The following is a 24,550-nucleotide window of genomic DNA, read 5'->3' as shown; positions in this document are numbered from 1 at the left end:
AGGTTGGATGGGGCTTGGAGCCCCTGATCCAGTGGGAGGTGTCCCTGCTCGTGGCGGGGGTTGGACTGGGTGGGCTTTGAGGTCCCTTCCAGCGCAAACCATTTCGTGACTCTGTGATCTGTAACGCTGTCTTTGTGCTTTATGACTCTGATCTGTGACACCGTGATTCTCCGACTGTGACTCCATACACACCCCTCCATGCCGGCGCCCCGGAAGCGGCGGAGCGTGGGGCGGGCGGAGTTCCGGTTCCGGTAGCTGCGCGATTCCGGTTCCGGTGCGGCGCGGCCGGACGCGGCCGGTTGAGGCGGCAGGAAATGGCGGCGGGGCTGCAGCAGCCGCAGCCGGGCCCTCCCGCTCCGCAGCGCGGGGCCCAGGCCGTCTAGAGCCGCCGCAGAGCGCCGGGCCCGGCCCGCTCCGCGCCGGCACCGACCGAGCACTTTACATACATGAGGTACCGGGACCGGGCGTCGGCAGCGCCGCTCCCGCAGCGCCGGCCCCCCTCCGCATTCCCGAAGGGGGGGTGGGGCTGCCCGGGGGCACCGAGCGGGCTGCTTCCCCCCTACGCCCCCCTATTCCTCCTTCCCTCTCCCCGGATCCTCCCCCTCCCCCTGTGTCCCCCTCCCGTATCCCCACCTCTGTCTCTTCCTCCTCACGGACATTCGCGCCCCGTTCCCCCTGTTCCCGTGGACCTCCCTACAGACACCCCCCATTCCTCTCTCCCCCCCCCGGACTCCCCCTCCCGCCGTATCCCCCTCCAGTATCCTCGCCCGTTTGCCTTCCTCCCCACGGATCCCGCCCCCTTCCCACTCCACGGACCCCCCCGCTCCGTCCCTCTCTCCCCACGGACCCGTTCTCCGGGACCCCTCCCCTGGTTCTCCCGTCCCTCCCCTCCCCATAGACCCCCGTTCCAGGCCCCCTCCGACCCCTCCTCTGTCCACACACAGATCCCGCTCTGTGGATCCCCTTCCCGTCCCCGCCTTCCCCAGGGACGTTCCCCTTGCTCTTCCCTGGGGATCCCGTTTCCCTCCCCCGGAACCCCCGCCCCGTGTCCGCCCTTCCCCACGGAGGATTCCTTCCTCCCTAGAGACCCCCCAACCCGTCCTTTCCCTCCCATGGACCCCTTGTGTGTCCCCACGAACTTCTCTTCTCCATCCCTCTCTCCGTTCCCTTGTCCTCACAGTCCCCTCTCCCCGCAGCCCCTACCCCATCCTCCCCTTGCCCACAGACCCCTTGTCCATCCATCCTTCCCACAGACCCCCCGCACCCCACTCCTGGCAGGTTTTTCGCTTTGTTCTCCTTTACTGTTAACATGGAAACCTACACCGCTTTCTGTTCCAGAGAATTGGAAGCTAAAGCTACCAAAGAAGTCGAAAGAAAACTAAGCAGGTAAGATGCTCGTTTAAATTCTCTCTTACAGTTCAGAGCAGGAGTTGCCCTGGGGCTACAAATCTTTGAAGGCTTTATCTGCAGCTCCGATCTAGTGTTAATTGTCAGGATAAAGAAAACTGAATTTGAAAACGTGCTTGACTATTGCCTAGGGTAATCCCTGCAATTTTAGTCAATTCTATAGCATAAACACCTTTTTGGCATGTTTTTCTTCTGCATAACAATGTCAGATTTCAGAATAGAATTTCTTTAATAGAATCGGGTTTTGAAGAGAAAAATAACTTCCTTTGGTGTCCCAAGTTGTAGCATCTAACAATAACTGAAAAAAAAAATCAATGAAGGGTTTGTTTCCTTTTATTTCCTCTACGGTTCAGGCAAATATTGTTGGGAGGAAAGGAATGGTTTTGGGAGGGCTCTTGCTTTGAGCTCTGATAACCTGCGTGTTGCTGTACAACTGTCCGAGTTTGCCGCTTTCTCCATGAGATGTTAAAGGTGCTGAATTTCCCTTTAGTGTGGGGGCTTTGTTTGAGCACTTTGTGGATCGGGCAGCTTCTTTTTCAGATCGTTTTGCTCGGGAGTTCTGTGGTAGCCATCCACATCACTTCTGTGTTCAAGGAGTTGTTTCTTCTGCACCGTTTGTTTTTAGCGCGGTGCCTCTTTCATTGTTTACTTTCTTTGTTTTTGACTTTTGCCCCACTTTCTTTTCTATTTGTTTTCAATTAGTCGTTAAGGGGACCTTTGTTCCCTGGCATTTAAGGGATTCCTAGGAGGGCAATTTGAGATACGCTGATGCACTGTGTCTCTGAGAATACTAGTTTCTGGTTCCGTGCTTTTTCCTTTTACCCTGCCTGATCAGTCTCCAGCTTCCAGACTGTTTTACGATTGCGCTGTGCAAACTGACCGGCTTTCCCTCTGTCGCGCCCATCTTCCATTTTCTGGTTCTATGCTTAAGCATGAATATTTTGCCCCATTTTGTTGTTGAAATGTATGGAATTGCTAAGGCACACAGTGTGTTGCTTTAACTGGAATGTCAAGATCACAATTGAATGGACTCTACTTGAAGAGAGTGATTTCATGTTGCAACTCTTTTAGCAATCTGCTCACACAAGGTACCAAAATGCTGTGTAGAAGAAATTGGAATGGTTGGCAGTGGTTGGCAAGCTCTTGATGCACAAATGTTGCTAGCAGCGACTTCAGAACTGTGTTGTTGAAGTGGACAGCGCGCTGAGTTCCAAACAGATCTTGTTGTGTTTGTGGGAGCTTTCACTGGGCTGGTAGAGACAGGAGGAAGCGTGAACTGTGAAACTGCCCCAGCTCAGTGCTTCCTGCAGGCTGGGGCAGAACAAAGTTCATGGGGTGAATTCCAATACGGAGCAGATCTCCGTGTTTTCTGGCTCGGGGGTGTATGTGTTGTTCATTGAAAAGGCTCAGAACTGGTCTTAAGTTAACGTTAACGTACCAGTTGTTTTCAGAAGCCTGTGTTCTCACTGGGTTATGTTTGGTGAGCAAGTTCTCATCACGTGAGTGCATGGCCTGATAAGACGGGCATACCTACCCCAGCCAGGCCTGGTTAGTTGTGATACTGATCTAGAACTCTGCAGAGAGCCTGGTTCTTTTTTTTTAAGGTCGTTATTTACAATGCTATTGAATTTGCAGTGATCCAGTCAAGTCGTAAAAGAGCAAATGCCTTTTCCTGGGAAAGGTGTACAGCCCCATGCTGCAGTTTGACTCAATCTAAAATTACAGTGATACGCAGACTTCAGACTCTGTGGGATGCTGGTGTTTCTTCCTGTGTGTTCTCACCTCACCTTTGGAGTTTATGCTTATAAATTAACATGCAGCAAATATTATTCTTTATCTTGCCAGGAAAATTGGCCTAGGCTGGGTTTGCGGTAGGATAAACATCACAGCTTTTGCTGGAGCTTGTTTGTCTGGTTGGAGCAATTATTGTTTCAAACTCAGTATCAGCAATTCGGCTTGTTTGGCCTTTTGGAAAAGAATCTTCATGGGGTCTGCGTGGAAGTGCACACGTGCTGGTTCTAGGTGAATGTTCCTGGTCTTGGGAATAAAGCACAGTGCATGATCGGCAGCAGTAATTCAGATCCATCTGTTGCCCGCTGTATTGTTCCAGGATGCCCCCAGTTAATGTAACTGGTTTGATTGGCCACTGAGCAAGACTGCCTGGTGTTACCTGGAGCAGTGGGAGGGTTATACTGGCTAAAATCAGAGCCACTAAGTATCACCGTTTAGTGCTGCTGATCTAAGAAGTAACTTGTAATTCTGTCTGGTAAGCAGGCTTTCCCACCCCACTTATTTGGGACTGAGAGAAGGTAAAGATCTGAAATACATTTGCATTTTTTTTCCAAGCTCCCGAGTTTGCCTCTCACCTCACACGGCTGCAAATTGCAGACAAGAATCACGCGCTGCTGTCATTCCCCATTGTTTCTGCTCTGGGAATTCCATACGCAGTGGCCGTGAGACTGTCCTTATTGTGGGACACCAAACTTCTTACCTGAAATCCCCTACACCTCTAAGTTTCATCCGTGTGTTCTACCAAGTTAATGCTGTACCATTGTATTTTTGTTTAACTCTTCCATGTTAGAACAACCACTATATTTCCATGGGGCTTTCCTTATTTACTGTTGGAGAAAATTAGATGGCTCGATGACAGGGGCATAGAGAAACCGTGAGAAATATGGCCTTTTCTGTTGGGTTTTGGGGTTATGTTTTTTTTTTTTTTCTTATGGGAGATGACTGCTGTCGCGTGGGGAGAGTTTATTTCAGCGACAGCATTCTGTGCATACTTGTCAAGACCTTTAGAGGTACTTGGGCAAATTATGCGTTCCTTTCTCCTCTACACACCCTGTTCCGGTCATGCGGACTTGTCAGGTTGTCCCTGTGAGGTAACTTGCATTTACCTTTCCTTTTCTGGCCGTGCAGTGAAGCTGCTGTGTGGTGCAGTTCATTAATGGAACTGAAGGGTAGAGGATGGGCAGCCTTATGGTTAAGGTGCTGGGCTTGAACAGCATTGGGGTTTATGCATCTGTTGCGGATTCCCTGGGTGACCGGTGTGGTTATGGAGAAGCAGTTCAATCTGTTGTTTTCAGCTCCCATTTGCTGAGTGATGATAGGGGTTGTTTATTGCTGCTGTCCAAGTCTTGTGTGTTCAGATGATAAACTTCTTGGGAGAGATCTGTCTTGTGTGCTTGTGTACCAGTTAACATCTCAGGCGAAACTTCAGGGCAAGACTGTAACACAAATATTATTCCAGAACCATGGTGTGTTTACAGTGCCTGCAGTTTGGATCATAGCTCTGCTGAGCCAGCTTCTGTACTAGGAAAATGGGAAAGATGAGTGCATTCCAAGTCCTTGGTAGCGGCAGACATGGTAGATGGCATTCTAGCATTTTGCTTTTAGAGTGATAATTTGAAGACTGAGATATTTAAAAGCAAAAAAAGAAAATAACTGACACATCTAGTAGTTAATTATTCATTGAAGTAATTGTTTCAGGTTTTAGCCTGGCAGCACCTCTTCTATACGTCAATAGCTGGAAAGAATTAACACACATGCGACATCTGTAAATAAAGTGGGTTTGTTTTGTTATCGCTGCCTGAGGCTTTCGTTGCTCCTGTGTAAAGTGCTGAGTGGGTTTGGTTCCCGGAGCGTTTCCGTTACAGGCACTGGCAGGTTTTGTTTGGCCTTTGTGAACTTCAGAGTGCTGGTTTCAGTTCTATGAAACTGCAGAGTGCGCTTTTAGTGTTGTGCATTATTTTGTGGGAGTTACTGGTAAAGGACTTGGAGGATCCATTTTTAATCAAAAATAGATGTTTATAATTGATTCTTGCATAATGATGGTTTAGTAAAAAAGAGAGAAAGAGGGAGTGGGAGTTGTGTGTAATTGCGTGCCTACAAAAAGATTAGGGAACTAGGTCAAAATACAGAAAAATTATCAAAATGTGAAATCTCAGCAGGGCATTTGGAGGTCTGTGTGGAATATCAGACATGGGTTGGATCTGCAGCGCATGCAGATTATAAAGAATTGTTAAAGGTCTTTCAATTCCAAATACTGAACTGCAGTTCTCTGGCAGCATTCACCTGTGGCATTGCAAGTTAATCTGTAACTAGGAGAAAAGCAAATGGTGGAAAGGGTTTAGTTGTTTATTTTCCTCAACATTTATGTATTTCTCACTGGAAGTTTTAAGAGTGGTTTCAAAAGCCACTGTGTGTAATCCCTTCTAATTCTTAATGTAATGTTTGCTTCACCTAGTCCAAGAGTAGAAGGTAAAAATCCATAGTTATCTTTCTGCCTTCTATCAGAAACCCGGGCCGTTAGATGCTGGCGGATGTTTAACTGCTCTCCTTCGTCCGGTGAGAAAGGAATGTGCCTCCCTGCGTGCCTGCTGCGCTGGGCCAGCAGCGTCTGGCCCCTCTGTCTGCTTGGTTTCTAGGGCTGGAGCAACGACACCACGCAGCCTTTGTGGTGGTGGAAGTACTGCAAGGGACACCTAACGTGCAGCACCTTTGGGAGAATCCCTTCCCAGTCTCAAGGCCACTAAAAGTGTCCCTGGGCATGGGAAGCAGTAGAGTGGCTCTGAAAAAGTGCTGCCTCCCTCTTCCTTTGGGGCGGTGTGAAAAGGGCTGGGGGGTCTGCTCGGTTGGCAGATGCTGCATATGAGCAGCTCTAGTGCTGCTGGTATCTTCAGCGGCGCTGGCGGAGAGGCCGTTCTGACGGTGTGGGCTGGCTGGAAGAACCCAGAGACCCAGCATATGCCATTGTGTGGTGTGGGTGGTTTGGTCAGGGGGAATGCCCAGTAACCAGCATTAACCAACAGTGATCACCAGGTTTATTTCTCTGCTGAAGTTTGTGTGCAAGCAAAGAAGCTTTCACACGGAGATGAGTACCAATTTTAAACCACAGTAATGCAGTGCTACATCTTGGATCTTAATTTGTGTCAGATTTCTTCATGTAACTGTAATTTCCCGAGTGAAGGGGCTAGAATTGTAATTTTATTGTGGTATAACATGTTTTCCTTTTGCATATTGTACCAATGACTATAGCACGGTTGTTAATTACTGCATCCTCAGTGCGCCTTCCAGGGAAAATATGAATATACTCCTCTTCTGTGATGTGAGAGTGGAGGTTAAATGTCTGTTCAGCTGAGATAGCTTTACAATGCCATGCTGGAGCTTTGGAGGTGCAGGTTAACAGAGCTTCTTTCAAGAGCTATAGTAAGTGGAATGTGATTTGATGTAAATATTACCTGAAACGTTTACATTTGGAGCACTACAGCTTTTTCCCAGTTTGCAAGCCAGACAGTGCATCAAGCCGTACAAAATAATATTAGTGCTATCGGAACTTAAGGCAGAGAAGCAAGAGTGAGTGCTGAGAGAAGGAAGAACGAAGCTGCTGACATGTGATTGTGATAGGAGTGAAGTGAAAACCTTCATATCAAAAATTGCCCAAGATTGTGCTTTGTGGTACCTGCCCTAGAAGATTAAAAAGACTGTTTTAAAAAAAAAAAAAAGCCTTAATTGAGTAAAATGTTTAAGGATTTTTTTGATTTTTTCCCCTTACGCAAACAACAACCATGAGGTACACAAAATTGGACAGAAAATTATTTTAAAATAAATAACATTAGATATTTATCTGACAGGCTGTTTAAAATTACAGAGATAATAGCAGTTTCTCAGAGCCATCAAACGTGCAGTCCCTCTGGAGATCAAGGTCCATTTTCACGTGGTCTCACCTGAAAATAAAGCACCTTTCAAGTTCAGCTGTTCAGACTGAAGGCCTTTGCTCCAGTCTCCAATGTGCATTTCATATGGTGCGGTATTTTATTGTCAGTTGATCTAAATTGAAAAATAAGGTTTGCATTTCTGCTAAGACCATTTAACCTTGAGCAAGCTAATCCAATTACAGAGGAGGAACAGGAAATTCCCTCGGTGTGTGTGTTAGTGAAAGCTGGCTGGCTGGTAGAAGAAATAACAGCGATCTTTTTCTTCGTTCATGTTATGAACCAGAATTCTCAGTCGTTGCTTTTTGATGGACAAGTGTGCTGCTGCATTGAGCACATTTGCCATACAAGGTCAATGGCTCAGATCTACACGGATGTAGGGGAAAGCCCAGCAAAGGAACTTCTTTGGGTTCTTGCAAGGCTGGGTTCCTGCGGCGTAACTTGTGCGCTGCGAAGGAACACAACACTCTGATAGTTTGTACACAAGGAATAACAAAGTGCTGAGTGCTTAGCAGGAATAGGGGGCTATTAAAAGTCCAGAGTGATAAATGGGAAATGCTGCACAGCACTTCTGTTTCTCAGGGAGCAGCATGGAAAATGTCGCTTGTTATGTGTTCTAATGGGCACTGGAACTTGATGCATAAATACAGTCATTGCTGTGTGTTGAGATGGTGGCGCTTTAGTGTGTTAGAAAGAATAAAGGAAGCTTGCACTTGGTGCTGTCAGGGATGGAGATTCGGGAGTTCTGCTTTAGGCTGTGATGGCTTAATTGCCATATCCAAATTGGTGTTCCAGGTCGGTGTTTATGTAAGAGTGCTGGGGCAGCAGGACCACCTTCTCAGAAAGGTTCAGCTGTCAGCAAAGACTATGTGTGGGCAGGGCTTCACTGTTGTTGGTTAATTGTAGCGCTGTCCTGCAGCGTGGCTATGCTCGCTGCATCCGAAGGGTTTAACTTGCACCCATAGACCTTGTCCAGCTTGCCAAAATGGTAAATTCATGTGGCAGTTGTGAGGGAGCTAGGCTGTTCCCTGGAGCTCCAGAGCCTGGCAGGGCAAGTTCCAGACTGGCTGACTGTGTCCAACAGTGACAGCCCATTCCCACTTGTGAACTCTTGCAGCTCATCTCATCTCGCATTGAGATGTGCACAGCCAGTGCGTGTCACCCTGGGGTCACGGGGCCCCAGGAAAGAAAGTGCTACCATGTCTCTTTTTGTTTGAAACTAATATAAATAATTGCCAAGTGGGCACAAACTTTGGAATATAAATATCATTATGGGGATTATGGCATTTTCCGTACTTGGGGGACAGCCGCTTTCAGCATTTCGCTGACAAATCTCACAACAGGACGGAGATCAGCTTTAACGTTTAAAGGTAGAACTAAACAAGCAGCAATAGGGAGGCACTCGCCTCTTCCAAAGGAACAGTGCTGTGCAGAATGCGAGGACGGTGGGTGGTAAAGAGCCTTGGTGAGCTGGTGTTTGGTGCTGCTGCCACAGGCACTGCCTGCAAGGAGAGGAAGGTGCCTAGAATTCCACTTTGTCAAATTAAAAAGTGAGGATGTTGTCTCAGTTTGCCACAGTGGAACCTGGGAACTGGAAGTCGTGTGAATTTAAAAGGAAAATATACACCCCCCAAACTGCTGCCTGCATTCATTTGGAAGGGACTTGAGCTGTGGTACAAGTGCAGTTCACCAAATCTAAATGTATCTAAATAAGCAATGAACATTAAGTATTTGTGGAGTACCTTGCGTTTTACTGTATGCACTTGGCATTGTTCATCACACACACAAATATAGAATTATCTTATTTGAATCTGGAGGTCTGAAGTTCTGGTTAGAGAAGCCTGGTCTCCAGGCAGAAGCAAACTGCTTCTTCGCTGCCCCTTATGGACACTATCAGTTCATTTCCCCCTAAGTTTTGTTTTCTTCTGTTTGATGATAAGAGTCTGTGTAACAGTGTGTCTTCAAATGAGGGAGGCTTTTCTTAAGGGAGATTTTAATGCCTTCATAGTGATTGTGTATTACAATCTCTTCTCCTCTTCTTCCCTGCTCAATGTGAGAAGCGTGGTAAAGATAAGAACAGTGCTTGTGTTCAAAGCTGAATTTGGAGGGAGGCAGCAGACAGGACCAGTCCTCATGAACAGGGGTGTAGATTCCCTTCCATAAGTTGTTTCTCAGCTTTGTCTTTTTCAGCGATAAATAACCCGTGTGACTCTGCTTGCTTTTGCTGTCCAGAGATCTTTGCAGTGGCTCTGCATCCGAGCACCTTGTTGCTGCAGCTGATCCATAGAAAGGGTGTTCAGGTTTGGGAGAGCGCCCCTTACACAGGGAATGCTGAGAGAGAGGACCAGTGCTGATGTGTGAGGGGTATTCAAGGAGTACATTTGCTGTCATCTTCTTTAACTTGTCATGTGTGGAGCTGTTCCCACATGCAGTTCCAAGTATCACAGGCACTGGGGCTTGGCTGAAGGTCATGGTTTGCCCTGCGAGCGGTGGGTGCGTGATGGAGCCATCATTGAGTCGGGACACCAGAGGGCTGCATGCTGTATCCTAGGTGTGTGCTCCAGAAAAGGTCTGGAAAACCATCTTGAACCTGTTTTTTTAATCTTGTATGGGCAGGGCTTGTGGGCCAAAAACTGCCATGCTTCTGAGCTTAGAAATGTTCCTGACCCTGAAAGGGCAAAGAAGAACCTTTGAAGGGAGCTCTCCAGATCTCAAACCTTGAAGGAATAGAATATTAGTCAGCTCCCTCTCCCCCTGTCCTAGTGTTATAACAAGATTGAACTGCTGTCACTGTTTGATTTTTGTATTTGACTTCATTGTTGTGTTCTAAACTGCAGAATCCTGCTTTCTGTGAAAAGTTGTCTTTACTCTCCTGTCTGTATTGTCAGAGCTTTTTGCACCATTAGCCCAAGTGCTTTTTTGCCTGCCTGTTGCCAGAGTCTTTTCTGTCAGTTGGGTTTGGTGGAGTTTGTTCTCATTCTTACCAAGAATCACTGCATCTCTCCAAGCATGACCCTAGAGAAACGTTTGTTTTCATTATCCTGAACTCTGTAGCAGGTATTGGCTCCTGCTGACCCTAACAGCTTTTGAATGTGCTTGCGTTCTATATTCTCCATCTCTTCTCCCTTTTGCCTTGCATTTGCTGAAGTCTATTTTTAAGTAGCCTCATCAGGAAAGTAATGTTGCTGCTGAGCTTTCTGGTTTAGCATGTAAAGCTTTGTATTAAGTGCATTTAAATGCATGTAACAGGTTTTGTTTTCACTTCTGTCAAGTTAATTTTCTGACTCATTTAAGGTGCTCTAAAACTGCTCTGCTACTGAGAGCTCTGGTCTGCCCATGCTCTTCAGAGCCAGTTCCTGTGTGTTCGTGTGCCCTTTGTTCCCGAAACATGATCCTTGCAGACACACGGCTCGTCTCAAATTGGCTCCCTGGCCAGGCAGGCAGATGTGATACAGCGGTGTGTCAGGGCAGAGGCAGCGCTGGGGACCAGTGAGCTGCTGCAGACAGCAGCCGGGCTGTCAGGCACCAGCCTGGATGCAGGAGGGTGTGCGTGGCTGGGGAGGAGCCCAGCACTTGGGTTCTGCTGAGCATGGCTTGGCTCTGTGCTGGGTCAGAGCCAATCGCGCTTGACAGTGGGGAACTGATATCTGCAAGCTCAGTCATTCAAATTCAAAATAGCAGGTAGAGATTAAATAATGTCTGAATTTGCACTGAATCAAATGAGTGTCTGAGCCTTCATTGTAAGTTTGGGGATAAAGAAGACCTTCTGTGTAGCCTGACACTGCTTCTGCTTTTAAAATGTTTTGTCACTTGTGGTTTGCAGTCAAAGTACATCGTCCCTATAGAAATATTATCCAATTAGAAATAAAATTCCCCAGTTCTTTCTGTGTCACTGTGAAATAATTGTTCTAAAATGAATCTAAGTGTGTCCAGATTATATTTTGGGAGAGTTAATTACAAACTGTGTGGTTCAGGGATTTCGTGCAAGAAGAGGAAGAACAGTTGATGGAAGAAAGGAAAAAGAGAAAAGAAGACAAGAAGAAGAAGGAAGCTGCTCAAAAAAAGGTATGTTGAACATTAAAAAAAAACCAAACATGCTTATGGGTTACTTCTGTGTCATCATGAGTAAACCCTGGGTTTGCTGTTGTTACTGGGGGGGGGTTAATGTAGTGTTTTAAGCTTTAGCTGTGCTGTCAGTTCCGTAGCAGTGGCTGACGTCTTGCACATCCTAACTGGCTTTGCGTGCAATTTCTGTGCGGAGTAAATATTCTTCTGACCATTCTTTCTCCTGGCTGTCAGCTGAAGCACCTTCAAGTTTGAAAGCTTCCTCAGTTTTAGCACATTTATTAGCGGAATAAAATTACCATTTTTTAAGATAGCGGCTTTCAGATTTGTCTGTACTCTAATATATCTGATTCTTCAGTGTGGGGACACGTGTGTCATAACAGAATTGGTGTTAGGGGAAGTGGGTAAAAGTGAAAATATTGACAGCAAAGGTGTTTGGTGTGGAAACATTGCAGAAGTGCTTGTAAACACTTCAGAATTTTTGTTTACTGTCAAGATATTGATCACAGGCCATTGATTCCAAATATTGATCCTGAGCCTGAGAGGAGCCTGTAAATCTGTTTTTAAAAACATGTCTGTTTCAGACTTGCGTCTTCTGACGGGTGGTAGCAGAGTGAGCCTGCTTTAACCCTTGTTCTTTGGTTCCGCTGACTGGTGCTGGGTATTTGTTAGACAGTCAGAACCCAGCAGTCAGCTCAGTGTGTGGCCTGAGTGAAGGCGTTCATCGAGCACCGGCACAGAGTGAGGGGAAGCTAGTCTGGCAGCAAATTTGAATGAGGCAGAACTGGAGGGATGCTCCTGCAGAGGGATTTGCTCAGATTTCAGATGAGAGGTTCCTCTCTGCAGGTGACAGCAAGCAGACTTAGCAATTTCCCCAAGGATGACATCTACTTGTCTTTTAAACACCTCTTTTCTCCAGACTAAACAGCCCCAGGTCCCTCAGGCGCTCCTCATAAGGTTTGTGCTTCTTAGAGGTCCTTTATGCAGTCAGATTCACTGTTTTACAGGTAAAACCACACGATGAAGGTGCGCTTCCATACAAGAAATGTTTCTCTCCCCATCTTCATCCTGTGATAAAATGTTATTCAATTAGCTCTCTCATCTTGGCCGTGTCACAGCTGTAACCAGTTCAATCTTAGAAATGAAAGACTTAAAGCTTTTGCATTTACTTTCTTTCTTACTTGCAGTGTCTGCCCCCCTCCCCTTTCCCTGCTGCATTCCACAGGGAACGTGCTGGAGGTTCCTGGCTTCCAGGCATGGTTTTAACTCACTTCAAACGTCGTGATTTGCAAGTTTAATTCAGGCTGTTTCATGTAGTTATCTTTCAAATTAATTTTGTCTCCTCTAACATTTAAACAGCTTTTGAGGCAGAAGGAATAATAGACAAGGGTGGGGTAGAGAGAGGCTTCTGAAGGAGACAATTAAATAACTTTAAGGCGTTTTAAAAGAGAGAAGTCAGAAGCTGATGTTGCTCTGTGAAGCAGCACACGCACATGTGGATTTTCTTATCTGCACCAATCACTGACATTTCTTTTTTCTTGTTCTAGGCCATTGAACAAAAAATCAAAGGTAAGTTACTTTACAGTTCTTTCTATTCAGTGTTATTGCTGCTTTTTAAACACGTTGAATCAGACAGGTCACTGAAAGCTCTTCTCAAAGTAAAGGATGGGAACCTTGAAACTTCAGTTGCACTTTGTCAAGCAGTTACCACAGAAGACTAGAGGAGAGACAACCAAGGCTTTATGCCAGGGACTGGAGTCTTCTGTTCTTCCTGTTTTCCATTCGTAATGGCTTACACAGCATCAGGCATGTACATAATATGCCTTGAGTTCTTCCCCTTGTTTGCTTTGTTTGAGCAGCGTGGACACGCTCCTGGTATGATCAGGTGTAGATCCATGTAATGAAGCCGTTTGAAACTTAGTTCCCAAATATTCTAAGTGCAACTGGGGCTGGGAATGCTCAATAGACAAGTAATTGATACATCTGGTTTTAACTGTTCCCTGGGGAGGGTTCATCCTGACAGAACCGTCAAAACGGCAGTATCTGAAAGCCATCATTTCGATGTTCAGGGACAGGCAGGGAACACTGCTGGGATTCTGAGCGTTTGTGGGTTTTATGCAGATCACATCCCAACGAGCTTCTGTACTGGGGAGGTGAAGATTCTTTTTTGCTTTCTTTTTAACTCTAGCTCATAACCTGTTAGTTGGGAAGTGAATAGTAATTGCACAAGTGATCCTGTGGAGTGCTCACTGAATCCCTATTTTCTGGGAACACTGAGTTTAATTTAATACTTGAGCAGTGGTCGAAGCAGCAGCTCAGGTGCCCCATGTAGCAGAGATGCAGTTACTGTTGGGAAACTCCAAAGCTTTTGAAGGGCTGTTCTGGCGTGAAGGTGGAGGACATGCTGCGCTTGAGAAGAGGCAAGGAACAAATAGAAGTGTCCATTCCTGGGGCATGCCTGTGGCGAAGCATGCTAGGGTGCATGTGGTTTAAATGGAGGAGGCAGGTTCTCCTCGTACAAACTGTGCCGATCCTCCTGCCAAGGGCTGCAGTACCAAATAGCGGGGATCCAGAGACGTGTTCCCATCGCGGGGCGATGCTCTTCAGAGGGAAGGAGGGCAGCCTGGGTCCTGTCGCTTCGAGTTCTGTGGGCTGCTTCGAGGAGTCTGATGTTTTGCAGAGTAGGGATCGCTGAAAGCAAAGGGAGCTGCCAGAGCACGGTGGCTGCAGGAGCACTGTGCACTGCTCCTACGGTGATGCCATGGGCGCTCACATCCCGTATGTGCAGCCGTCCTGGGGGTTTCATGGACTGGCTGCAGGTCCTGGCCCTTCCAGCCAGGCTCTGATCACTGGAATCATTTGGGATGTCTGTGTGACTTCAGGCACAGGACCAAATATTTAATAGAAGCGTGGAAGTGTATTGTAATTAGTAAATACTCTTAACTTAGTTTTTTAAAGCACTCTTTTCCAAGTGGTGTGTGGGCTTGCGTTTGCAGTACAGGCTAACCACTTGTGTTCCTCTCTCTGTTCCTGCCATAAAGCCTTTGAGATCACATACCAGATCTGAAGAATTGTGAAGGGGTTGGGTTTGGTTCTGAAGTAATAAGTGGGTGTGAAAAGACAGTGATGAGGGAAGATGATAAAATCCTTGCTATAACTACTGGCACCCATTCTGACCGAGCATCTGACCCATGTACTTATGCTGCACTGGCATCTGTGCGTCACACCAGGGCCGAGGCTGCAAGAGTGAAGGGCTAAAAATAGTGTAAGGATGGAAGGGCCGAGGTGCTGCTCCACCTGATGGGGGTCCTCAAACAGAAAGAGGATGCCTTTCTTCTGCAGGATAAAGACATTTCAGTTTTCCTCTGCTTGGAGACCTGATGTTTGCTGATGGGACTATTAAGCTCCAACTGTAATGTTAGGTTGTTATTAAGAAGGTATTTAGGGAAGTTTAGCAGGAATTTGGAGTTGTTGAGGAGCCCCACGCCAGCAGCCCTGAAGCAGAAGCAGGACCCCAATGGGATGCAGATAATACAACTCTTGCAATAGTTTCTGTAGGAACAGGATTCGTCACTTATGTCAAGCATAGCTTGTTCATTGTTTCAACAGTTTTGCCTGCTTGTATTCAGGATGCAAATTAATGTTTCATTAGTTTCCAAGTTTCCAACGCGTTAATGTCTTAAATAATTGATTCTGTGCGTGAGCTGAAGATAAAGTGCAAGAGTATAGGATCCCTGGGTAATTCAGAGTTCTGTTCCTTCTTTCCGAGCAGTTGCTGGTTACGGGGGTGGGAGGGTCGCTCTGGGTCTTAAGTGTAGTTGGGATGGCTCCAAATGCTGTTTCAGCTAAGGTAGAAATTGCTGTCGCACCAGGTGAAGTAGCACCAGTGCGTGTGTAACATTGTAAGACTGCCTGCTGAGGGTGTTAATATTGTGGACTTCTTTCTGTTCGGGATTGGGAATGGAGCTAACGAAGATGCTGCGACTGTAAATGTTTCTGGTACAAGTATAACAGCATTTTAATCCTGCACTATTGTCATTAAAAATGCATGTATGCCATTCCTGTGGGTTTCAAGTATTCTAACCTGTCTGGTTTTGTACATCTGGTTTTATTAAGAGAGGGAGGAGGAAGTTCATGGGAGCTGGATGTGTGCAGTAGTTGCTAAGTGGAAAGGTTCTCTGTGCAACAGCTAGCACAACAGATTCCTCCAGCAACAAGCACCCTCCAAGTGCTCTTGTACCAGGAAAAAATAAGCATCATTTGGAAGTCCTTGTTTATTGAGAATGCTGTAGAGCTGTCGGTTGCTGTGGTTTTCCTTCCAGCCTGGCAAACTCTGTATTTTTGCTGTGTTTAATCTCAGTGCTATTAAAGACAGGCAAATTGATCCATTTATCCTGAATTTCTCCTGCAACAGGACTCTGTGGACCACGCCGTGGCCACAAGTGGCTAATGATGAGCCGACACTCCAGTAAATGCTGTTTAAGGAGGTTGTTTGAGTGTTGTGTGCTCAAGCCAGCATCGTGGTATGCTCCAACAGAATGAGCTCCAGAATGCAGAATGACCTGAACCCCCTTTCTGCACGCACTTTAACGTATGCCCATATTGCCCTCATGGGGGGTTTATAGCCACTGACCAGCAGTGTTTGTGCAGATGCCGGCATGGTGCCCGTGGTTCGGAATGCTTTCCCGCTTTGTGGAAGGGTGCGAGCCAGCGCTGCAAACATCTGTCGGCTCTGATTCTGGATTCCACTGTTTTGTAGAAAGCAGAGGCACAAAGTACTGTTTTATTGCAGAGCAGGATAAACTTTGAGTCAGCCATTGAGATGGAGAGTGCTTTTAAAAATAGCTGGGTGTGGAATTGAAATCTTTGACTCATATTTCCCACCTTGGAAACTCCTGATTCATTTTCTTCTCTAAGAAGCAGAACCACCCGAATGCACTGACTTTCCTGCGCTTTGTCACAGGGCTGTTTTCCCCGCTCGTCCAACTGTGCTTTTCCTGACTGGAAAACCTGTTACCGTTACCTTTTAAACCTTGAAAGCAAAGAGCAGAAATGAGCAGCGTAAGACCTGCCTGCTGCTGACCGTGCCCGCCAGAGCGGCCCGCGGGCGTGTGGCTCGGCAGGGGTTAATGCCTTGGCACACAGCGAGATATTTTCCAGATCAGCTCCCCGAGCTACAGCTGCGGCCATTTTTCCACAACGAAAATTCTAGCACTACATCTTACGTGTGTCAGCTTGAAAGGCAGGCTTCCTCCGTTTGCCCTTCAGCATTCCAGCCCCGACAGCTCCGTGGGGCATGGCACGCAGGGAGGGAGCGGTGCCGTGCATTTTTGGGAGGTCAGCTCCAGCAGCAGCGGGGAAAGACGCTTCAATGACAGCTCGGTGCTGTTCTTTGTGTGGTTTAGTAGTCAGTTCGATCTTTGTGTGCTGATTTGGGCGAGTGCGAAACTGTTTTCCATCTGCATTAAAGTTGTTCCAGCAGCTGCCATTTCTTTGCTGGCGGGGGAGCTGCGGTCCCTGGGCCCCTGCTCCAGGAGGAGTTGGCAGGCAGCACTCCTGGAGCCGTAAAATGACACCATGCTTCTCCTCCATTTTCTAATGAAATCTGCAGAGTGGGAAAGCAACACGAGTTGGAAGCGCCTTGCTTTGGAATCTCTGTAAAACCTAACTTCACCATCCTTGCCTTGTGGGGTTCCGCAGGTTTGTGCTTTATGAAAATCTAATTTGAATGTTGATTCTGTAAACTTGCTAGCACCGATCAAGTGAATTAACCGTGTTCGACTGCGAGTCTGTTAGTGTTTCTGTTTCAGTGTGATTCCAAATAAAGTACTGGGGCACAGAATAAACTTTCATTAAACGAGCAACTCGTTTATAACAAATTTAAATATTAAGCTGATGATTAAGGGCTGCTGGTGTTTATAGTAGCCAGATTGGAACATTTGTGTCTTATTTAGTCTTCTGAGAAGTTATGGGCTGGAAAATGTTGAACAGCATAAATTGTATAGCTTAAAACTTACTCTGTGGTACTTGGGGAAGAAAAGGCAAGGGAATTCTGTGGCACTTGTGATTAATTTTGGTTCAAAATTAACATACGAATGTGAGCTCTGTGTATCCTGTAGTGAACCGTGTGATCTGGTCAGATGCTGTTTAACAGGCTAGTTGTAGGAGAAGGGATTCCCACATTTGCCAAAGAAGTTGGGTGCATGGCATATGTGAGAAAGACAATTGCCCTAAGCTGTTTGTGGAGTCTTGTTTGTGGTGTAGCCTTGGGACTGGCCTGGCAGAAAGTGGTTTGTGTGCTTGTTGCATTCAGTTACAGCTGCAAGTGCTTATATTCCCTGCAGGTCCCTGGCATTCGGAGATAAGACACGCTTTGTGAAAATAGCTTTAGTTGGGGCAGTGCAGCATTGGTGCTGCAGTACTGCCCTGAGCGTCAGCTCGCAGCTCAGTTTGGATCTCTTCTGGAATGTCCCTTAGAAATTATTTCATCAATGAGGTGCAAGGCTATGAGTGTGGGAACCCTGGCACTCTCAGGGCATTGTGTTGAACATCTCCTCCAGCGGGGGGTGCTTCCCACTTAAGCTGGCAATAAACCCACTTGAATACTGTGTGGGGAAGGCCAAGAGCTGTGTGTCTCCCAAGGCAGTGCCGGTGCTGTGGGGCTGCAAGAGCGGCTATCCTCTGTGTCCCACTGTCAGCACGCCTGGGGTGAAAACCACCCACAGGAGCCGGGGTGCAGCTGCTGCCACTGAAGGCGTACAAGCAGACCAGACAGCAAGGCTTGGGCGGCAGGCGCACGGGTCATGGGAGGGGAAGGCAGGGTTTGAGTGTCAAAGGTGGTTGAAGTACAGGGACCACGGACGGACCCATGCTGAGTGCATGTGGAATGGGTGAGGAACTCTGAGGTCTTTGCTAAGTAGCACTCCCGTCCCCCAGGGCTCAGGAGGACAATGGGCAGGTATTTAAATTATTTTTAAAATGGCAACTTTTAAAAGGAATCAGTGGAAGTAGATAGGTTTAAGTTTACTTTGTATTTGTGAAATTCAGTTTTGATTGCGATTTGTTGGCACTTTATGCACATCAAAACGTTGTGCAAGGACTCGGAGTTACTGCGCTTTTAATGTCATAACAACTTCAGTTGATGGAATCTGATACGGTGTTGGGGATTTTTACCAACTTGCCAATTGATCTTAATTGCTTTTGAATACCTTCTATTCCCTGTGCTTTGGACATTAAATTGACTTATGTCTTGGCCGTTCCTTCTCTTAATTCTGTCCCCTCCAGTCAGCTGTGAAATGGAGCGCGTGGGTCAGCGCTGTGTCAGAGCTGGGAGGTGGCACCGCAGGGTGAGCAGCTCCCTCCCACTTGTCTTTTCGGCTTTTCTTAGGCAGCCTAAATATAATATTCCATTAATGCACAGCTCAGCTACTGATTCTTAGGTGATGTTCTATTCTAAAGGCCTTCGTGCTTGTGTTTTTCAAATATGTTACTGTTATAGTAGAAATTCAAAAAAATTGAGTCAGCAGTGCCATTGCCAGTGTGCAAACCGTTCTTTAGACAAAAGTTTAAGGAGTTTGTGTTTGTGGGAAATTTTGGAGGCACAGAGCAGGGTGGTGGATAAGGAAGCTGCTCCTGAGCTCAAATTGTGTGTGTTCAGATGCTGCCAGCGTACAAAACTATTGCTAAAAATAAGCATGGCCATACAAGAGCTGCCGGCTGCTCCATGTGGGGCACCGCTCACCCTGCAGCGCAAGAGCCCCCGCGGGTCCCCCACAGCAGCGCCTCCGTCCGCTGCCCTCTTCCCCAGCACGTGGGGTCAGTCCTTACCCATCACCTGCCACCACCACCACAGAGCTGCCTTCAGAGCTGTTTGGTGGAGTGGCATCCTGAACTCTTCTCTCGTAGGATCTCAGTGACAAAGATGTGGGGCTGAGTTCTTGGCCAGGATGGTTTTTCCCTGCTGTGGGGCTGGCAGGGAGGGGTGGTAGCTGTTTAGAACCTCCTTAAGCACTTGTCACCAAGGGAACTGCCTTACCAAGCCATGCCCTTGATGTTGGCAGTAGGAACGTGGCACAGGTGGAACTGCTTCTCTTTCCATAGCTTTTAAAGCTGCCAGTTTCATTTTGTGGAGCTCAGAGTACGGCTGGTGGCTTGGCTAAGTAGGTGGATCAGTGTGGAGGAAGGTCACAATTGAGTCCTTGCAAGGTTCCACAGTAGATGCAAACATGCTTTATGAAGACCTTACCCGAGGAACATGGAGAGCGCATCAGCACACCAGCCCTGTGAGAGACTGGCAGCACAGCTGAGCTGTTAGGGTGGTTGAGATGCATGGCAGCAGCACCAGGAAGCAAACCTACATCCTGCAGCTCGCAGTATTTCTTCCTGTCTGCCGAGCCTGGTGTGTGAACCAGCTGGTTACACCCGAGCACTCCTGCTTGATGCCTTTGCTGTTGTACAGGCTGGGTGGAGGAGCTGAGATGTTGTGGTTTTCCCTTTATTCAGTGTCTGCATTCGGTGGGTTCACTCACAGTTGACTCTGCAAATTCTTTGACCTTCATCTTGTCTCAAAGTGGCCGTGCTGCCAGGACTGGAGGATAATCTGGAGCTGCAGTTGCACACTTGGCATCCTTTTTGATGCCAGCACAGTCCTGCCGTGTGCTGCTGGCTTTTCCTGCTGCCCACAGCCTGGCTTTGGGGGATTTGGGTGTTCTCTTTCCCTGATTAAGCAGGCGAGTCTTAACAGTCCTGTTCACCTCTCATTCTGTTTGTGCAAGAGCATTGCATTTTTCAGTGTGTAACACATTTCCCATTGGAGTAAGATGATTATCTTTTTATGTACTTAAATCTTTTTTAAAATGCAGTTTAGATGCCAGAATAAACGGGCATGGGGCTTGTGTGCCAGGAGGAGCTGTCAAAAGCTGTAGCAGCAGCATGCGTTACCTGAGAGAACTCTTTTAGTAGTAATAGCAGGACACACATCTGCTTGCAGATCCATGCTGTCAAAGCTGGGCGGTCACAGAGCTTTTCATGGAGAAGGAGTTACAAGGTGAATCAGAAGAATCACTGCCGTTACTGCCATAGATAAGCATGTCTCAAGATACTGACTTTGGTTTTCTAAAGTTTCTGTTCTTATGAATAACTTTGTCCCACTTTCTCTTTTTTGGGGGTGGGGGCAGTGCCAGAACAAACCAAGACAAGTGTCAGCCAGCCTCAGCCCGTCCCCTCCAGCGGCACTTCCACAGCAACCAGCACTAACAATAATGCCAAGCGGGCCACAGCCAGCAGCCAGCAGCAGCAGCAGCCCTCGCCTCGGTACCCTCCGCGCGAAGTACCACCGCGATTTCGACACCAGGAACAGAAACAGCTTCTGAAACGAGGTCAGCAGTTACCAGTTATAGCTGCAAACCTGGGATCTACTCCTAAAGTATTAAACGGCCAGTCAGGAGGCAGCACTGTCCCAAATAAACAGCTGGTGACCAACGGAGAAGTGCCGAGCAGCAGCAAAAAACAGCCAGGTGAGGGGGAGGTACCTTGGTTTCCTTTCACTGCAATTGCATAGTTTGAATTCAACTATCAATGACATATTTGAGTTAATATAATGTAATGTTTGAATGTAAGCTGTAGCGTGAGATGTTCCCTTGTGTGGTAGCGTTATATAACAGGGTAGTTTCAACCATCTTTGTGTGAGTTTGTACTGAACTGTCAGACCCCTTAGTTGCTCCTTGGTGCCGTTGGTGGACGGCTCTGTGAACAGGTCGTGAAGCCAGTACGACTGCTGCTGCATTCTGAATTCCCAGGCTTTATCCCAGTAGCTGATGCACGCATGTTATGGTACATAACATCCAGTTTCAATACTCAGATCCCATGAGGAAAGGGCTTCCTGGAGCTTCTCAACAGCATCTTGGGGTGCTTGGGTTTTCCCTCCTTCCTGTCTGGAGGTGCAGCTGGGGCACTGCTCAGTTACAATACCAGAGTTGCTTTTTGTGGTTAGGTCAGAGTTTTGCTTTGTTCTGCTCCTGAAGCTTAGTTGTCTTACTAAAGGGGTCAGCCTTTACCTTTGTCCCTGTTAAGGTGTGGTTATCCTGTGTTATGTGTTATCTGGGCTTGTGCCTTCTCTTCACACACTCCTCTCAGAGCCGTGCACTCAAATGTCACGCAAGCGTAACTTGCCACTCAGGGAGTGTGTGAGCATGCAGGTCAGCAAAGTTTTTGGGACAATAAAGACTGTCTATTTTTGGCTGGAAAAGAAGAAACTCTCTTTGCAGGGATCTAGATCTTCAAAGGAATTTGGTATTAATGCGTGCCAACGCTTACTGCATTAGGCAAATACTTTCTTATTTTTATACTGTTATTCTTTGATGTGTGCGTAGAAGGGATGATGTGAATTGTTCTCACAGATAGTTTCTGCTACAACTTTACTGAATCCCCAGTGTTTTGTCCACCACAAGAGATGTAACTCCCAGCCCCTTTGATTAAAAAAAAAAAAAAAAAAGATTTCTGGAAATAGCATTGGTATTTTGAATTTTAGTTAAATTGTGAGCTGTTCTGAACTGAATCTCACAGAAGCAATGTTTAAAATGAAAGTAAACGATTAAAGTGTTGGAAGCAGTGGATCCATGTTCCCTGTGTGGAATGCTGCTGATATTATTTTCCAGTCTTATTTTTGTAACATACTTCTGTATAATTTTGTTCCTGTCTGTAGTCAGGTTTAAAGTAACCTTTTGTACATGTGCTAGCTTCTAAGATGAGGCTTCTCTGGCATGTGTGGGGGCTACAAGAAAGCTGGGGAGGGACTATTTACAAGGGCCTGTAGTGATAGGACAAGGGGAATGGTTTTCAGCTGAAAGAGGGGAGATTGAGATGAGATGTTAGGAAGAAATGTTTTGCTTTGAGGGCGGTGAGGCCCTGGCCCATGTTGTCCAAAGCAGTGGTGGCTGCCCCAGCCCTGGAGGTGTTCCAGGCCAGGTTGGATGAGGCTTGGAGCCCCTGATCTAGTGGGAGGTGTCCCTGCCCATGGTAGGGGGTGGAACTGGATGGACTTTGAGGTCCTTTCCAACCCAAACCATTCTGTGATTCTGATTCAAATACAAATTCATGTCTGAACCAGTCTAAGGAGTATTGCTCTTTACACAACCTGTTAAGCCTCCTCCTCCTTGGAGGTTTTTTGAGTATCCTGTCCTTCATTTCACTGTCTGTGAACACCAGCCCAACATGTAACTTGTTGGGTTCTGATTTGTGTCTCGCATTCTTCCCAGCATTGCTGAATTTTGCTGGATTTTGTGCTGGAGTGGCTGGGCAGCCTTTGGGCTGAGAGATGTCAGCGCATCCCTGCATGGTGCTGCCACAGCGCTTTTGCAAGTGCTGTGCCTGGGAGTGGTTCTGCGGGTTGAGTAACACGTCGCTTATTTGAACCCTGTGTCTCCACATCCAACTGGGGACAACAGGCTGGGGAGTTGGGCAGAGAAGAACCTCATGGAGTTCAGCAAGGGAAAGTGTAGGGCTCTGTGCCTTGGGAGGAACAGTCCCTGCGCCAGTGCAGGTGAGGGGTTGACTGGCTGGAGAGCAGCTCTGCAGGGACAGGCCTGGAGTCCTGATGGGCACCCAAGCTGACCGTGAGCCAAGAATGTCTCCTCATGGATGATGGTGTCCTGGGGTGTGTAGAGAAGAGTGTGGCCAGTAGGGTGAGGGGGCTTCTCCTTCCCCTCTGCTCTGACCTGGTGATGCCCCGTCTGGAGTCCAGTGTCCAGTTCTGGGCTTCCCAGCTCCAGGAAAACAAGGAACGACTGGAGAGAGTCCAGCAGAGGCTATGGGGATGATGAGAGGACAGGAACATCTCTCTTAGGAGGAGAAGCTGGAGACGTAGGTCTGTCCAGCCTGGAGAAGAGTGACCAGAGAGGGGATCCCTTCAATATCTGACAGGTAGGGGGCAAGAGGAGGGTTTCGGGCTCTGCTCAGTGAAGCCCAGTGACAGGACAAAAGGCAGCAGGCACTGACTGGATCACAAGTTCCACCTGGACATGAGGAAGCAGCAAGAGTGCTGATGGCGAGCTCTCAGTGCTGCGATAGAAGCTGGGTGGGTTCTCAGCATCCCTTCCCCATGAGGCACTCAGCACCGGGGTGAGGCCATTCCCAGCAGGGTCAGTGAGACTGAGACACAGCTCTTAAGGGAAAGCATTCCCGAAAAGCAGGTGCTAAGGAATGGTGTGAGGGCATGGAGCGGCAGAGGGGCTGCTCTCAGCGGGCTGGTTTCCATCAGTAACACTTCTGTACTTCTCTTGCTTTTTTTTGTAGGCATGCCTCCCATTCGGGACTTGGTGAGCCACTCCCCTAACCAGTCAGGTTAGCTCTCAAACCTCGCCTCGTTGCCACCCGTCTGTCTGCAATAGCCATGTCTCACACTGCTTTGTCTTCATTGCTTCATTAATTTTTTTATTACCCTTTGGCTTGTGTTTTCCATCGCATGTGCTATGTGACTGATGTGCGCTCTCTCTGTGCCATCAGGTGCTGCTTTGGGGTCAACTTTTTTAATTTCCTAAATAACATCAGAATTCATACCGAAAAGATGTTTTCTGTGGCACCTTAGCTTTCAAAAACTACCTGTCTCTTCCTTTTACCTTCATGCTTCCATGTTTAATTGCCTCTTCGTGGTGTTAAATTGAGCAATCTGTGCAAGGCTGTGCTTTCTATCTGGGATCTCACAGCTCTGTGGAGAAAACCACATCCAAGGGCCTTTCTTTTCCGAGTTCTGAGCGTTCCTGGGGTAGCACATAAACAGAGGCCAGTGGCTGCATGCTTCTCACTGGACATGAGAGTGAAGAGCACTGCTGCGTGTGTGAATCTTAGAGTGCGAGTGGTGTGGGAGGGTGTGGGAGGTACAGTGTGAAGCCCTGCAGCGTGGTTCAAGTAGGATGCTTTGTGAGGGCTCTGTGTCAGTGCTGGATACCTGTTGGGCAGCTGTGGGTGCAGTGCTCCAGAGAGCAGTCTGTGTGCAGCTCTCCAGTGTGCCTTGCAGACTGCTTTCCAAGGGGTGATGTGTTTTTCTGACACATCAGTAGGCAGATCTGGGATTATGTTCTGGTGAGCAGATGCCTTCCAGTCCTCCCAAGGATCCTGTGTGGAGACTGGAGGTGCCAGTTACTTCTGACTGTTGCAGCACTAGTGCCTGCCACAGGTCTTTTCCCACTCTTCCCTGTTCCAAGTCGCTGTGCCAACACCCTTGTTTCTCCCGTGACTGTTACCATGTGAAGCTTTGGCTCTCTCTCACTTCTGCCATCCTGATTGCTGGAGGAGCAGCGGACGGTCCCTGCTCTGTGCTGCCCCGGGCTCCATTCTCTTGGGGACAGGACGTTTGGCTCGGTTCTGTT

At 47.5% G+C, this 24,550-nt stretch overlaps 1 protein-coding gene across 10 annotated transcripts in view; it reads left to right on the top strand.

The window, feature by feature from the left end:
- Positions 1–262: 262 nt before the first annotated feature.
- The window catches only part of TNRC6A (trinucleotide repeat containing adaptor 6A), a 43,416-nt gene continuing 19,128 nt past the window's right edge, over positions 263–24,550 (top strand). For 4 of the 10 annotated variants that reach the window (XM_054080100.1, XM_054080098.1, XM_054080093.1 and 1 more), the window contains exons 1-6: positions 263–451; positions 1,339–1,386; positions 11,096–11,186; positions 12,734–12,756; positions 20,352–20,701; positions 23,478–23,525. In XM_054080100.1, coding sequence (XP_053936075.1) covers positions 447–451; positions 1,339–1,386; positions 11,096–11,186; positions 12,734–12,756; positions 20,352–20,701; positions 23,478–23,525 — 565 coding nt within the window. In that variant the 5' untranslated portion in view covers positions 263–446. The remainder of the gene's footprint in view (positions 452–1,338; positions 1,387–11,095; positions 11,187–12,733; positions 12,757–20,351; positions 20,702–23,477; positions 23,526–24,550) is intronic. The other 6 variants (XM_054080102.1, XM_054080101.1, XM_054080097.1 and 3 more) reach the window with 4 other exon arrangements.

This window comes from Cuculus canorus, chromosome 15, assembly GCF_017976375.1.
Source record: "Cuculus canorus isolate bCucCan1 chromosome 15, bCucCan1.pri, whole genome shotgun sequence".
NCBI lineage: Eukaryota > Metazoa > Chordata > Aves > Cuculiformes > Cuculidae > Cuculus > Cuculus canorus.
The sequence above is the reverse complement of the archived record's forward strand: the minus strand, read 5'-3'. Positions and strand labels throughout refer to the sequence as shown.